Below are 16653 nucleotides of genomic sequence, written 5' to 3' on the forward strand. Positions count from 1 at the left end.
GGAGAAGAGAAGGCTCTGTGGAGACCTCATAGCCCCTTCCAGTGCCTAAAGGGTATCCAAGAGAGCTAGAGAGGGACTTAGGACAAAGTCTTGGAGTGCCTGGACAAGGGGGATGGCTTCACAGTGCCAGAGAACAGGGTTAGATGGGATATTGGGAAGGAATTGTTCCCGGTCAGGGTGGTGAGGTCCTGGCACAGGGTGCCCAGAGAAGCTGTGGCTGCCCCTGGATCCCTGGAAGTGTCCAAGGCCAGGCTGGACAAGGCTGGGAGGAACCTGGGACAGTGGAAGTTGTCCCTGTCTGTGGCAGAGGGGTTGACACCACTGGCACAGGCACAAACTGCAGTGCATGGGTGGCCACACCCCAGTGCACACACACACACACACACATCCCAGGGCACACTCACATCACTCACAGTCCCCCACACATTCATTCACACTCTCACATTGCAAGGTGCGCACACACACATATTCACATATTCACTCACACTCACTCACATTCTCACACACTCATTCACACTCACATTCATTCATTCATGTGCACATTCACTTACATGCTCACACTCACATTCATGCACACACACTCACCCACTCACACTCACTCTCACATCCATTCACTCATATTTACTGACACGCTCACACTCATCCATTCTCACTCATTCACTCACACCCATTCACTCTCACTCACACCCATTCACACATCTACACGCTCACACTCATCCGTTCTCACTCATTCACTCACACCCATTCACTCTCACTCACACCCACTCACACATTTACACGCTCACACTCATCCGTTCTCACTCATTCACTCACACCCATTCACACATTTACACGCTCACACTCATCCATTCTCACTCATTCACTCACACCCATTCACTCTCACTCACACCCATTCACACATCTACACGCTCACACTCCTCCGTTCTCACTCATTCACTCACACCCATTCACACATTTACACGCTCACACTCATCCGTTCTCACTCATTCACTCACGTTCATTCACTCACACCCATTCACACATTTACACGCTCACACTCATCCGTTCTCACTCATTCACTCACACCCATTCACTCTCACTCACACCCATTCACACATTTACACGCTCACACTCATCCGTTCTCACTCATTCACTCACACCCATTCACACATTTACACGCTCACACTCATCCGTTCTCACTCATTCACTCATGTTCATTCACTCACACCCATTCACACATTTACACGCTCACACTCATCCGTTCTCACTCATTCACTCACACCCATTCACACATTTACACGCTCACACTCATCCGTTCTCACTCATTCACTCACGTTCATTCACTCACACCCATTCACACATTTACACGCTCACACTCATCCGTTCTCACTCATTCACTCACACCCATTCACACATTTACACGCTCACACTCATCCGTTCTCACTCATTCACTCACGTTCATTCACTCTCACTCACACCCATTCACACATCTACACGCTCACACTCATCCGTTCTCACTCATTCACTCATGTTCATTCACTCACACCCATTCACACATTTACACGCTCACACTCCTCCGTTCTCACTCATTCACTCACACCCATTCACACATTTACACGCTCACACTCATCCATTCTCACTCATTCACTCACGTTCATTCACTCACACCCATTCACACATTTACACGCTCACACTCCTCCGTTCTCACTCATTCACTCATGTTCATTCACTCACACCCATTCACACATTTACACGCTCACACTCATCCGTTCTCACTCATTCACTCACACCCATTCACACATTTACACGCTCACACTCATCCGTTCTCACTCATTCACTCCCGTTCATTCATTCGCGGTCTCAGGCCCCGCCCCCTCAGGCCCCGCCCCCGCCCCGCAGCCCCGCCCCCTGGGTGCCCGCGCATGCGCGGTGGCGGCGGCGCGGCGGGGCCATGGTGGCCGGCGGGGCCATGGTGGCCGGCGGGCGGGCGCGGAAGCTGGTGCGGCGCTACCGGCTGGCGGCCGCCACGGCCCTCGCCATCCTCCTGCTCCAGGGGCTCGTCCTTTGGAGCTCCGCCGGCCTCGACGAGGAGGGCCCGGCCGAGGTGCGCCGCGGGAGGGAGGGGGGGCGGCCCGGGGCCTGCCGGGGGGACGGGGAGGGGAAGGGGCGCGGGGCGCTCCTGAAGGACGGCGATAAAGGGGCTGGGGGCGCCGTGAGGGGGCTGAGGACGACGCGGGGGACAGGGGAGGGCTGAGGGGCTCGGGGTGGGCTGAGGGCCTGGGGGGTCATGGGAGGGCGGTGGGTGCTGGGAGGGGCTTTTGAGGGGGAGCCCTTGAGAGGAGCCGTGCCCTGGGGGGCGGGAGTGTCCTCTTGCTCAGGAGCTGGGGAGGGGACAAAGGGGCCGGGCTCTGGGGGGTTGGCAAGGCCCAGACCCGGGATGGGGTTCCTGGGGTGGGGGGTCCTGCAGCCTCAGGCTGCTGGAGATGTTGGCATCGGGATGGGCAGCGGGATGGGCAGTGGGATGTCGCCAGGGGAGCCTCTGGCTGCAGCAGTGCAGGGTCACAGCACCTGAGAAGGGGAGCTTGTGGCCCTGGGGGGTCTGTTTGGGGTCTGGCATGGAGTGGGGAGTACGGGGGGTTTGATGGGGGTCTTGCACTTCTCTGTGGTTTGGGAGATGTTGTGGGAAACTGGGGTCAGGGACACTCAAAGCAGAAAACTTGGAATTCAGAGAGCTGGGAGGTTTGTGTCAGCTCCTGTGTAGCTGTTCTGGTGAGGGGTATCCCTGTGAAGTGGAAGAGTACAAGGACCTTTTGGAGTCGCTGATGCCTTTGTAGCAGAACACCCTGCTAAGGCCAAATGCATCACTTCTTTCTTGTGAGCGTGGGGAAACTGAGGCATGGTCTGGTGAAGGAGTTTGCCCAAGGTCAGACACAGAGCTGGTATCAAAGAGGACCCAGGCTGCTGAAGCACGTTGCTGCCACCTTCAAACAAAGCTCACACCCCTGGGTTGTTAATTTGGATTTGTTTGTTTGTTGGGAACTGCCCCGACTGTGTCCAGGTCTGCTGTGTCTGGGTGGACCAGTGGCTGAAGCCTCCTGGTGCCTCCCTGGTGTGGAGGGTGATCCCATGGTCAGCAGGTCTAGAAAGCTTTCCTTGAGAGCAAAGAGGTGAGAAGGGGAACAGGGCAGTGTCTTGCAGTGGGGAGGGTCTCTAAAGTAACACCACTCACTCAGCAGGTGAATTCCCAGCCTCAGGCCTCCTGGGCCACAGGGAATGGCCATGAGCACCCTCATGTGCTGCCATTCACCCATCACCAACACAGAACCAGGGAATGAATGTGGCAAGGAGAGGATCTGGATGCACTGGAAGCGTGAGAGCAGACTGATCTGGCGCCAAGGAATGCCCAACTGCTCCTTCCCCTGTTCTGTGACCTTGATCAAATTACTTCACCTGTCCCGGCTTCTCCTTCCCTCTGCACCATCCTGCACTGCTTGTCTGCTGTTTTCTGCTCCTGCCCTTCATGGCCTCCTGGGTTGGCTCATTCTGCCTCGGTCCCTGCCTGGTTTCCCCATGTCTCATCCCAAAAATGAGCTGGGCAGCTGAACAGGTTTGGCCGTGGCTCCCCTTTCCTGGAGAGGGGTTGGTTCACCACCAGCAGTCCTGAGAATTGACAAGCCTCATTGGAGAAGACAAGAACCATTCTTAACTTCACAGACAGCCTAAACCCATTAGCAAGCTGGGAAAAGTCCAATTAACCTTTATTTCCTATAAATTGTGAAGCTCTTGGTTTCTGTGCCCTCCTGCAGCTTCTGATTTTGGCCAGACCTAGAGGAGACACCATTCCCCTAAGGGCATTTCTGGTAAAGCCAGAGGAACAGTCCCAGGAGAGTCTGACCTTGCAGGCTTGGAAGTTTGGGATTCCTTAATTGCCAAAGTAAATGGCTCCTTCCCATTAATGCACACAGCTCGTCCCCACCATGAATGGGCTGTGACTGGCTGTGGAGAAGGAAAGAGACACTCCAGTCCTGGAAGCGCTGTGGAGCTGGCTGTGCCTCTTGGATCCATCAGTTCTCTTCCTAAGCTTTATTTTGGGGTCCTGCAGGCTCCCTGTATTCACCAAGCAGATGCTTTATGGGGTGTGGACCAGGAGTATCTGGATCTGTCTCCATCTACCCAAGTCAATACTGAGTCTCCTACCTCCTGGAAACCAAATTAATCTTGTTCCACCGGGATCAAACAACACAATCCCTGTCCAGACTGATGAATGAGAGAGGAAATTCCCGTTCCTGCTGCAGACTGCATGAGAGTCTCCCCACACAAGCAGAGCCCGAGGGACCAGAGTGATCCTGCCTCTGTCACTGTGACACCGACAGCTCCTGAGTGAGCACATGAGCTTCCTGAAGCTCTTAGTCCATGGTGGAGCTGGCACCAGGAAAACCCAAACCACAAAGTTTCCTTGTGGGTGGAGAAGAGGATCTGTCACTGCAGTGTTTTAGCCACTTGGTCTCCTGTCTTTGTCTTTCCAGGCAGGAGGTGGCACCTCTCTGGGGCCTTTGTGTTCGTGTCCTCTGTGTGCTGTGGCCACCAGAGAAGCTTCCTATGAAGTTTCTTTTCTTCCATAGAAGAGATTCCTTGATAGTTACTTTTCCTGCCAAAGAGCTTGTTTTTAGGGGACTTAGTCCAGCTATTTTTACACGGGATTCCTCTGATGACTTTGGACCATTTTGGTGCTGGCTTTGCCTGATGAGTGCTGGGATGTGGCAGACACCAGAGTGAGACAGTCAGAGAGGGAATCCTGCAGAACACCAGGTGCTGTTAGCTCTGCTCCTCCCAGTGGCACCGTGGGACCTGTGCTGGGGATGGGGTGCAGGGGGATACCTGAGCCACGGCTCTGTGTCACTCTGGGGTGGCAGTGTCGCTTTGGGGGAGGCAGAACAGGACAAGTCTCTCCAGTAACAAGCACCAGGACAAGAGGAAATGGCCTCAAGTTGTACCAGGGGAGGTTTAGGTTGGATATTAGCAATGATTTCTTCACCAAAAGGGCTGTCAAGCCCTTGAACAGGCTGGGTGAGGAAGTGGTGGAGTCACAGTCTCTGGAGGTATCTAAACAAAGTATAGATGTGGCACCTGGGGACATGGTTTAGAGGTGGCCTTGACAGGAGTTTAACAGTTGGGTGATCTTAGCGAGTCTTTCTAACCTAAATGATTCTGTGACTCTAAGCAAGCTCTGGCTGGTGCCTGGAGTCATCTGTGTGTGTCAGAAGAAGGGGATGGGGAGCCTCACTGACTGTCCCGCACAGGTCTTAAATACAGCAGAACCATGTGGCCGGAGCCGTTCCCTGCCAGGCCGGGGTGGAGGGTTCACTCTGCTGTGGTGCAGTAATGAGAAACCCTCGAGTTCCTTGGCTGGCAGCTCCGGAAGGGCTGGCGATGCTTCTAACAACTTCCCTGCTGGGAAAGGCAGCTAGGCATGCTCCTGAGCTGGGAACAGGGCTCCTTCCAGCGGGGTGAACAGGACTGTAACCACGGGTGGGCATCGAATGGGGGGTGTCCCGAGACTCAGGTGTGTTGGGGAGTGCAGGATGTGAGTGGATCAGTGAGTCTCTTCCTGTAGGAACAGGGCTGAGCCCATGGAAGAGACTCTCTCCTCACTTGTGGCCTCCCAGCTGCCCTCTCCTGTGGTGCTCTGTGGGGAAAACAGGTCTATAGCTCTGGAACAGATGGTCCTGCGTGGTGACTAATGAAGGGTTCACTGCCTGTCTCGGGCTGCCCCTGACGCCTGTCTGGGTGGAAGCAGACTTGGCTGATCCCTGCTGAACCAGCCCCTCGGGATTTAAGCAGTGGTTTGGCCATAGTTTGCAGGCTGTGCCAGCACAACATGGGTAGTTTGGGGACTCTGGAATGGACAGATTACCAAATGCTTTCCAGCCTTTTCATTGTGTGCTTTCTCCTGGCTGTGACCTTCCCAGCAGCTACACCCTCAGGGGAGTCTTGTGCCAGGGGCTAGTTCAGTCCTGCTGTCCTTGTGAGGCATCTGTCCATCCTTGTGAGATGCTGCTGCTCAGAAATACCCCTGGATGTTCCTTACAGTTCCCCGTGGTGCCTGGCACAGCTGCTGGGCAGTCAGGGTTTGGGGGAGCTGTGAGAGAGCCCTGGGAGGCTGGGCTGGAGCAGGCAGCTGCCTGCTGTCATCCAGGAGTGCCTGCGGTGGGCTGGGGCACATGGCCCCAACATCACGGGTACCACTCACTGGGAAAGTTCTTTCCCACGAGTGTGGCATCCAAACTTCCCAGCTCCCTGCTCTCCCCAAGGCTTGACTGTCTCTGCCGGTCAGCCAGCCTGGCAGAAGTAACGAAGCGTAATTAATTGCTCCCTTTACACATCCGCTTGGGTTTGTGACTGGATTTCTAGGGAAGGTGGTGATGGCAGTGCCTGCCCCAGCCCAGCACAGGGAGCCAGGGTCCAGGGAAGGGAGCATGGGCAGGGCCTTGGTCGATTCCTGTGCAGCCCAGAGAACACAGCTGTGGCTACCTGGGATTCTGGCTGTGCTGGGCTTGGGCTCACAGCATGGTCATGGCAGGGAAGAGCTGGTCCAATTGCCTCCTGGTGAAAAAACCATCACCAGCCACTACAGCCCAGTGCTCATCTCCAGTGTCAGGGGTGTCCCTGGGTGGGCAGGACCTCAGAGGGTGGTTGGTGCAGACACAACCCACTGTGTCAAATTAGTCTCCAGCGAGCCCAACCACAGAGAGTGAGACTGTCTGGGTGTCCCTATGATGGGGGCATAGGCAGGGGGCTGCTGTCGGGTCTTAGCCTGGGGTTTTAGGTGGCGAAAGGGCTGTGTAATGTCCTTTGCTGCACAGTGGTTGCTCCTGGAGCACCTGCCATGCTGCAGCACTGAGCTCTGTGGGGATGGGAACAGGGATGCTCTGAGGAGTGTGCTGACAGAGCTGGGGGAAGCAGGCCCGAGTTAACGCTGTCTGTCCTCTCTTTTGCATCCACATGGACATGCAACAGGAGCGGCAGAAAAAAGCGGGGTTTCCCGAGAGCAGCGACGGCTCCAAGGACTCGGACAGCTCTGCCGGGCGCCGGAGCAGCGCCAGCCGCAAGCACGGCCGATGGCGGGGCCGGCCGGACAGCCCCGGGGCCATGGTGTCCAAGGTGGTGAGAGCCGTCACGGCCAGGCACAAACCGGGATGGAGGCTGCCGGCCGCGCCGGACTCCTCCAGCCGCAGGAACCTGACGGAGCTGCGCGGGGAGGCCCAGCTGGCCATCTTCCAGCAGGGTGACACGGGCAGCGTGGAGGGGGCTCCCCAGCCCACCGAGAACAGCTTCACCCCCAAGTGTGAAATCACGGGCAAAGACGCCCTGTCGGCACTGGCCCGGGCCAGCAGCAAACAGTGCCAACAGGAGATCGCCAACGTGGTGTGTCTGCACCGGGCTGGTAGCCTTATGCCCCAGTCCGTGCCTCGCCACTGCCAGCTCTCCGGTGAGTCCTGCTGGGGTGCTCCTGGTCACCCTGGGCATCGGGAATATCCCAGGCAGGCTCGTAGGCCACCTTCCTTATGTCACCAAACTGTCCCACCTGGCAAACAGCGGCCTCAATCTGTCACTGATTCCCAGATTACCACTGCCTCTGTAATCCAATCAAAGCTGTGCCAGCCTTCTTGAGCTGGGCTGTTCATCCCAGCCTGCAGGGGTCAGAGCCAGGCCCAGCTGCATCTTCTGTTTTGAGGCACCAGAGGAGGACACCCCCTTTCCCAAAACCACCCATCAGTGTAACACAAGGGGCTGCATGTGCCACCATGCCCAGCACTGCAGCCAGTTTGGGGTTTGCCCGAGGCTGAGTGCTTCCCTGCTGTCCCCTGCCTTGCTTAGGAGCTCCAGGTAGTAGATACCAAGGCTGGGGGTGGCTGACACCCCTCTCCCTCCACATGCAGGCAAAGTCAGCCCTGTGATCCAGTGGGACGAAAGCCGGCTGCAGCAGGGGCCCCCCAGCAAGCCTGTGCGCATTGCCTACATGCTGGTGGTGCATGGCAGGGCCATCCGCCAGCTGAAGCGGCTCATCAAGGCTGTGTACCATCAGCAGCACTTCTTCTACATCCATGTCGACAAGGTGTGTGGCAGGGGTGAGGGAGTGGGTGCTAACAGTGCTCCATCGGTCCCTGGTCTGGGAGAGGGAGCAGAGCTGGGGCGCGGGTGGTGAGTGAGGAAAGTGGCCAGATAGGGTTAGTCCTTGCTGCTGTGGAGCTGTGACCCTCCCGCCTCTATTTCTGCAACCCCACGGAAGCAGGATCTGTCCCCCCTGCCCTGTTTGCTGCTTCCCTCACTGTGGAGGCTGCTGCAAGGGCTGACTCCGGGCAAGGAAAGCAGGGCCTTGGGAGGAGGAGCTCCTTGCTGAGAGCGAGCCATGTTCCCTGGCAGCGCTCCAACTACCTCCATCGCGAGGCCGTGGAGCTGGCCCGGCACTACCCCAACATCCGTGTGACCCCCTGGCGCATGGTGACCATCTGGGGAGGTGCCAGCCTGCTGAAGATGTACCTGCGCAGCATGAAGGACCTGCTGGAACTGTCCGAGTGGCCCTGGGACTTCTTCATCAACCTGAGTGCCACTGACTACCCCACGAGGTGAGGGCCTTGCTGGGGCAGGGGAGGGTGCTGGAAGTGTTGAGGCTGTGTGATGCTGCTGCAGCAGCCTTGGGAAGGGCAGGGAGGAGCGGGGAGCTGAGGGAGATGGTGTTAGAGATTGCACAAGTGTTGGTGATGATGCTCCAGGGCCAGACTGGACCCATGTGTGCAGAGCAGCCCAGCCAGTACCTTGGAGGCTGTTTTTTCCTGCGGTCTGGGTGTTGCAGAACATGCATGTGAGGTGCCAGACAGCAGAGGGGCTGTGTCTGTGTCTGCCCAGTGATGGGACAAGGGTTTGAGTCAGCAGCTTTCGGCTCCTTGTGTCTAATGGCTCTGGCAGAATGAATGTTTACCAGGCTGCTTCACCCCAGGGGCATTAATGATTCCTAATTTGCATCTCAGGACCAATGATGAACTGGTGATGTTCCTGTCCAAATACCGAGATAAGAACTTCCTGAAGTCACATGGCCGAGACAACGCCAGGTAATCTCAGCTAGAGGCAGAGCTGAACTGGAGGAACAGAAAATGAGGGATTTCAGAAAAGAACTGAAACAGCTGTGGCAGGGAGGGGAGGTTCTGCATCTGCTCTTAGCAAAGTGGTTGACACTTCTAACTCCTCATATCCCCATGTCCAGGTTTATCAAGAAGCAGGGCCTGGACCGCTTGTTCCACGAGTGTGACTCCCACATGTGGCGGCTGGGCGAACGCCACATCCCCGAGGGCATCGTGGTGGATGGGGGCTCCGACTGGTTCTCTCTGACACGCAGCTTTGTGGAATATGTGGTCTATTCTGAGGACCACCTGGTGTCCCAGCTGCGCCAGTTCTACACCTACACACTCCTGCCAGCCGAGGTGGGTGCTGGCTGTGGGCCACGGGACAGATTTTCTTCCCACTGTGCTTAACATCTCTGTCCCACTTCATCCCTGCTCTGGGTAGCTGCAAAGGGTGTTGCTGGTTCTGCTCAGGCAGTTTTGTGCCTTCCCTTTTCCAAACTCAGGTATGAAAGAGGGAAGAGAGGAGCAGACAGGTCAGACAGCCCAGCTTTAGGTCCAGTCACCCTCTGGGCCAGATAAGGACTGGAGCAAGCCTGGTCCCTTAAGTGTTGCCCTGTGCTGGGAACGGAGTTAAGTTTTTGCTCTGGAACAGTTGAGATCTGTCCTTCTGCTCTGTGTGTGGAGATCTCCATTAACCACCTGTCCTCCATCCCACTGGGTGTCCTGTCCCTTTTCTGCCTTGTGCAGTCCTTCTTCCACACGGTCCTGGAGAACAGCCATGCCTGCGAGACGCTGGTCGATAACAACCTCCGAGTGACCAACTGGAACCGGAAGCTGGGCTGTAAGTGCCAATATAAACACATAGTCGACTGGTGCGGGTGCTCCCCAAATGACTTCAAACCCCAGGACTTCCTTCGGCTACAGGTGAAAAAGATCCTCCTTTCTCTTCCTGCTCTCTCCCCTCCTCCCTGTCCTCTCCTCTCTGAGCTGCCCTGTGGGTACCCTGGGCAGCAGTGCCAGCTGCTGTATATGTCCCCACAAGAGTCTGGAGCAGGGTCAGGTCACCCAGTGGGGCTCAGTGTAGACGTGCCTGTAAACAGGCAGTGGGATTATCCGGACTATCCTGCCCTGCAGCCAGGCTTCTGCTTGCAGCATTGCTCCTATTCCCAGACGTTCTCTCCTGTTTTCCTGCTCTTTCCCTTCAAACCTATCACTTGGGGCAAATACCTTTTTAGTAAAACCCTTTCAGAGTGCTGTTTCTTTGGCAGGTCAAAATGCCTTGTGACAAAACGTCTCCCATGCTCTCAGTGCATGGAGGGGTGGACTGAACACAGGAGGTTTGGGGGAGATAGAGCCAGCCCTGAAAAGTGCAGTTGTGGCAGGATTTTCCAGCAGTCCCAGGATTGCAGAGCCCAAGGCCCTGTTCCTGCAGGCTGTACCACATGGCCAGGGCTAATGCAGGGCTCAGCAGTGGCTCTGGTGGGTGGGAGCCCATCAGAATAGAGATTGCAGCAAAGGAGCTGGATGACACATGGCTGCTTCTGGGCACAGAAAGGGGGAGGCAGTGGGACAGATGGGGACCCATCTGCATTCCAGTAACTGCTGGTGTGCTCCCACTGATCCTGTCATAGAGGATCCCACATTCAGGCTGGCTGTGCTGCTCCTTAGTCTGTACCCTCAAAGTGGGCAGGAGTGGGAGGGCAGAGTGGGTGCAGCCAACATTGTTAGAAACGCCTGTGCTTTTCCAGCAACTCTCCAGACCCACCTTCTTCGCCCGCAAGTTTGAGTCGACAGTGAATCAGGAGGTGCTGGAGATCCTGGACACGCACCTCTACGGCAGCTACCCCGCAAACACCCCGGCCCTCAAGGCCTACTGGGAGAATGTCTACGACCGTGTCGATGGGCTCAGTGGTCTCAGCGATGTCACCCTCACCTTCTACACAGCCTTCTCCAGGCTGGGGCTCCACAAAGCCGCATCCATGCCAGCAGCCAAGGCTGACAAGCTGTGCAGGTAGGGTATTTGCCATGGTCTCAACCAAATGGTGGCCTTTATCTTGTGCTGGGAGGGTGCTGATGCTCAGATGTGCAACCTCTCTGTCTATCTCTCCAGATTTGAGCCTCGAGGCTTCCCCTCCAGTGTGCACTTATATTTCTATGACGACCGTTTCCAGGGTTACCTGGTGATGCAGGAAGTGCAGAATTTGGCAACTGGGCAGGCAGAATCCTTGGAGGTGTGGATGATGCCCCAGGGAGCTCTGAAGCTGTCAGGTCATGGAGGGCAGGCAAACCGCTTGCAAAACCTTGAGGTAAATGGGGCGCTTTCCTCCCTGGCTTTCCTGCACCATGCTGCCGTTCCTCCTCTCCCCCACCTGCATGCCATGGGGACAGAGGGACACAGTGCTGGACCCAGGACACCACAGTGCTGCTGTGTCTGAGAACAGACCTTTGTCTGGGAGTCTTGTTTATTTGTGAGGAGCTGATCATTGGAGAACAGGCCTTCAGGGGAATCTTTCAGAGGCAGCTGAGGCTGTGGTGCCCAGCACCTGCAGCTGCAGGAGGCCCTGCACAGCTGAATTAGTGCTGGCGTGTGATCTATGGAGGGTGGAGTGTCCATTGCTTTGGACACCAAAGTTTATGTGTTCTCTTGGTCTGGGGAGGTGAAACACAAAACCTCAGTTGATACTGTCTCCTTCCCCAGTGTCCCACTGCTTGTGCCTTCTGTCCCATCAGGTGGGCACAGAGTGGGACCCCAAGGAAAGACTCTTCCGCAATTTTGGAGGCTTGATGGGGCCTTTTGATGAGCCAGTGGCCATGCAGAAGTGGTCACGGGGCCCCAACCTGACGGCCACAGTGGTGTGGATTGACCCCACCTACGTCATTGCCGCCTCCTACGACATCACGGTGGATGCTGAGGCAGAGTTCACCCAGTACAAGCCCCCTCTCAACCACCCCCTGCGCCCTGGCATCTGGACCATCCGCCTCCTCCAGTTCTGGGAGCCTCTGGGGGAGAACCAGTTCCTGGTGGTGCCCCAGACCTTCAACCGCAAGCAGCCTCTCAGGAAAGGTGAGGATGCTCGGGAGTTTGGGGCTGGATGGGAGGGTGTCCCTGTGGGCAGTCTGAAGTGCTTCCCCCTGTGCTGGCTCCTGGGCTGCAGCTGATGACCAGACTGGAGCCATTTTTCCACTGGTGTCCCCTTGCCCATGTGAATCCTTACACTGGGCTGTCCCCTGGGCAGCTGTGGAGAGCCCATTGGCAGGTCAGTCAGCTCCTTTCTGCAGTAGCGTCCTTTTCCTTGTGCTGGAGGGGAGCTGGGGTTGCAAAGGGATGAGGTGCTGTTCCCCAGCTGGAGTTGGGGATAGGACCTTCAGGGTGCCAGAATGTTGCTGCGCTGCTCATCCCTGTCTCTCTTTTCTCTCCCTGTCCTGCCCAGATGACAGCAACTGGCTGCATGGTGGCCCCCCCCGCAACGAGTACATGGACCAGAACTTCCAGGGGTTGGGGGGGATCCTCAGCCTGCCACGCTCCGAGGCGGCAGAGGAGGATGCGGTGCGGAAGGCGTGGCTGACGGGCAAGGAGCTGGAGGACTGGGCGGACGCTGCCGTTGGCACCTTCTGGTCCGCAGCGAATGTCTGTGTCAGCAGCCCCTCCGCCTGTGCTTCCCTGGAGACCTGCAGGAAAACCTCCTGGAGCTCCCTCTCCCCGGACCCCAAATCGGAACTGGGGCCCGTCAAACCCGACGGGCGGCTGAGGTAGCAGGAGCAGCCGGAGGGCGGCCTTGGGAGCAAGGAGCATCCTCCATTTCTGGTGTGGGGGGTGTCTCCGGACCACATCATCCTGTGCCATTTGCACCGTAGTCACTCGAAGAGAAAATGGGAACCTCCAGGCAGGGGAAAACCTTCTCCTGTGGAGTATTTTTGGCAGAGGGAGAGGCATGAGGTGGGTCTTGCCCATCTCTGCAGGAATGAGCCCTTGCTGGCCAGGGAGAGCGTGCTGGAGTGTCCATCCCTGTGAGGGCACGGCCGGCACCAGGCAAGAGCTGTGTGTTTGTTACTCCAGGCCTTGGAGGCTCAGGAAAGGGTGATGTGGGAGGGAGGGATGGCTGGTGGGTGGGCAGGCTCTGGACCAGCTCAGCATCCTGCCCAGCCCTGGGCTAGAACTTGGCAGGATGGGCCCTTGTTGCTGGCTGCTGCCCCGGTGGGCTGATGAGGGACTGGGGATAGGCAGAAGCAGAATGGGTCAAAACCTGCTGTGTGCACAGAGCTGCTGCTGGCCCAGGGCTTGCATCTCATCCCTTCACCCCAGCCCTTTAGTTTGTATTTTTATAAATATATATATAGAAATATATATGATGCAAAGTGCAATAGAGACGAGACCCCGCATTGGCCGGGAAGTCCTTGTGTCTCCATCTCCCCTCAGACTGTAACATACCTTGTTCTCTTGGGTGTCCTGATGCTACAGGACAGGGTGCTGGGTCGTTTACATGTTTTTTTAAATTTTTATTATCATTATTAATTATTGTTTTGCTGTTTGCCCATTTCCTGTTGGGGGCTGCTGGGGACCTGTAGCCTGCTGGCCTTGGGGCAGCATTGCCCCCAGGTTGTGGGTGTAGCTGCCCGACTATGCCAAATGTCTGGAGCCCTGGTGTGTTGTGTGACAGCGAGCAGGGAGTGCTCAGTGAGTGGTTCAAGTCCAACAAGCTGCGCTGTAGACCCCGCCACTTCTGTCTCCAGTTAAGCAAAAGGACTCCCTGATCCCCTGCCAAAATATCATCCACGGGGCCGACTTCCTGCTGTGGATGAGCCATGTGTGGAGGGCTGCCCTGTGCCACAGCTCCTTGGCCCGACCTTTTCTTTTCTCCCACGTCGGCAGAAGCTCTTGGGACCTGCTGCGCTTCCCTGGCCAAAAATCAAAGAGGTGAGAGAAGGTCTGGCCACCTCCATCTGGTCTCTGCTGTTTCTGCTTCCCACTGCTCCAGAGGGAAGAGGCGCCACCTCCTCTTGGGAAGGGTTGCAGTGGAGCATCCCCCTTCCCCGCAGTCCCCCCAGGATGTCCTTGGGGTCTGCCTCCAACATTCTCTCTAAAACTGATGCTGCCTGGAGAAGTCTGGGTTTGGTTTCACCCTAGGAAGACACTTCACAGCTGGGGACAATCTGGAGCCCATCTGACCCAACCCTCTGCTCAAAGCAGGGTCTGAGGAGCTGGTGGGGTTTTGCTGTCTCCATGGATCTATGCCATCCTAACTCTTCTCCCATGTCCCAGCTCTCTCCGCCTGGCAGGTCTGACACTCCCAGTCTCCAAATTTAAGGATGCGGGTGTTGCAAGATGTGTACTGTAAAAGGGAGGGGGCTGAGACCTCTGTGCGAGGGCAGGTACCTGCTGGCCCTCAGCCCTGCCGTCCTGCACCCACTCCTGCCTGGGGTGCTCCGGGGCTGTGGAGGAATGTGGGGGGAGGGGGCCACACAGGGGAGGACGCCAAAACTCTGTGTCAGAAGCATTATGTAAAGTTGTCTTAAGTATGCAACATCACAAATACATCTATATCTCTACAGTGTGGTGTGTCGATTTTTTGCGGTGTTCTGGAAGGGGTGAAGGGTGGGGGAAGCTTGGCTGTACCCAGCGAGGGTGTAAATCCCTGCTGGGCACCGGGGCAGGGGCTGTGAGGGTGTTGGGGCAGGGTCACCTTCCTCAGATGGGTGATGTGTGACCCAAAATCAAGCTCGGGGTTTTCAAAGCCTGGGGCTGGAGAGTGAGATCTTGGGAACGACCCGGAGCCGCGGGCTGAGTCCGGTTACACCGTAGCAGCGCGTGCCCTGAAGGTACCCGGGTACCGAGCGTTGACATGGCACCTAATTAAGGTGTTAATCAGCTAATGAGCGGGCACCTCCCGCTGCCTGCGGGGCCAGGAGCCTCCCGCGGCACAGCCCAGCTTTCCCTCCGCAGGAGCGGGGCAGCGCTGGGCTCGTCCCGTGCCCGCCGATCCCGGCAGTGACACGCGGCCTGGCTGCCGCTCGGCCGGGACCGCGGGGCTCCGGTAACCCCGGCAGGAGGCCGCGGATGAGCCGGGCTGGCCCTGACGTGTGTCCGAAGGGGGAGCCCCGGGAGCCCCGCGGCTGAGCCCGCCCGCCCCGGGCCCCGCCCCGCCCCGCCCCTCGCGGGCTGTGGGGCGCGGGCGGCGGGCAGGGGCTGCCGGCGGCGGGGTCGGGATGGCGCAGCCCGGGGAGGCCTCAGGCCACACAGCGACCGCCAGCATGGACAGCAACGTCCTGGCCATCGTCATCGCCGCCAGTGAGTGGCGGGCGGGGGCTCCGGCGGGGCTGGGAGCGCAGCGGGGGCGGCCGCCGGGCGGGATCGGCCTCTGCCGGTGCCTCCCGGGCTGTGCCGATGAGGCGATACCCGGGGGCGAGCGGGGGAGCGGCCGGTCCTAATCCAGGGGGGTCCCGCTGGCTCGGGGGAGTGGGGCCGGAGCGGAGCGGCGGCGGGGGCCGGCGGGGGCTGGCGGGGCCGGTGGGCTCCGCGGAGCCGCGCGTGGGCCGAGGGGGAGCCGCAGGTTCCCGGGAGACCGGAGCGCTGGCGAACCGGCGCTCTGCCTTGGTGCTGAGGGAGCCGGGAGCCCCGGGCGGGGTGCCGGTGCCGGTCCCCGCGGGTCGGTCCCTGCGGCCGCGGTCCGGGATGGGGTAAGCCCCTCCCGGCTCTGCAGATTGTTCCCGGTCTCGTAGGGAGAGAGAGATGCTGGGCGCAAAGGGGCTTTAGCGCTCTTGGTACGGGCAGCAGGTGGAACCGGCTTCTCAGGGGCTTCTCCAAGCCGCGGGGCGAGAGCAGGAGGCAGCCCGCGGGCCCATCCAACCACCGGCTCTCTCGCCTCTCCCGTCTCTTGGCAGCGGTGTCCACCTCCGTCTTCATCGTGGCGATCCTCATCCTGCTGCTGCTCCTGTACCACCGAGACCCCATGTGCTGCCAATTCCTCTGCTCCTGCCGCCTGTTCCAGACCCCCAGCCAGTATGTGAGTGTCTTCCAAGTTCTCCCTCTATTCTTCCTGCCCAGGAGTCCCCCTCTGGCCCCCAAGCTCCTCTTCCCTTGGGCTGGGTCTGTGGGGCTGCACCGCTTGGTTACCCTCCTGTAGCCTAGTTGGTATTGCTGATGGACATAGGCCCTCCAAGCAGAGCTGGGCTCTGCCACCTCCTTGCTCCCACTCTATCCCAGAGATCCATCCATCCACCCACCCAGTCCTGCCTGGCTGTGCCATTGTGGTTGTATCTCCAAGGCCTCACTAATAGGCTTCCCTGCTCCCCACACAGCTCAGGGGGGAGGTCCTCCTCCCCCTGCACAGTCATGTGTGGGGTCGGGCTCTGCTTTATAGGGAAGGGGCCCAGCAGGGAAAGGCGTTGGAAGCTGAGGGCAAAAGCAGACAAAGCCACTCGCATCCCTGACAATTGGCTCTCTTGTGCACAGCTCCTGGGGAAGGAGCAGTGAGACACAAAGCCCTTTCGCTCGCATCTGTAATTTCCTAGGGCTGGCTTTCAACTAGGGAAGCTGATGGAAAAAGAGCAGTGT

The 16653-nt window shown here is 58.0% G+C and overlaps 1 protein-coding gene across 1 annotated transcript; it reads left to right on the forward strand.

Moving 5' to 3' along the window:
- Positions 1–1948: 1948 nt before the first annotated feature.
- Positions 1949–14499, forward strand: XYLT2 (xylosyltransferase 2; the record flags this gene model as incomplete). The annotated part of the gene is made up of 11 exons (XM_082294325.1): positions 1949–2083; positions 6997–7468; positions 7920–8095; positions 8404–8606; positions 9009–9089; positions 9242–9458; positions 9849–10025; positions 10850–11112; positions 11212–11407; positions 11832–12165; positions 12533–14499. The coding sequence occupies 11 exons, from the start codon at positions 1949–1951 to the stop codon at positions 12853–12855; spliced, it is 2577 nt and encodes an 858-aa protein (XP_082150451.1). The 3' UTR covers positions 12856–14499.
- Positions 14500–16653: the final 2154 nt, after the last annotated feature.

Source organism: Coloeus monedula (assembly GCF_965178545.1).
Source record: "Coloeus monedula genome assembly, chromosome: 19".
NCBI classification, from domain to species: Eukaryota; Metazoa; Chordata; class Aves; order Passeriformes; family Corvidae; genus Coloeus; species Coloeus monedula.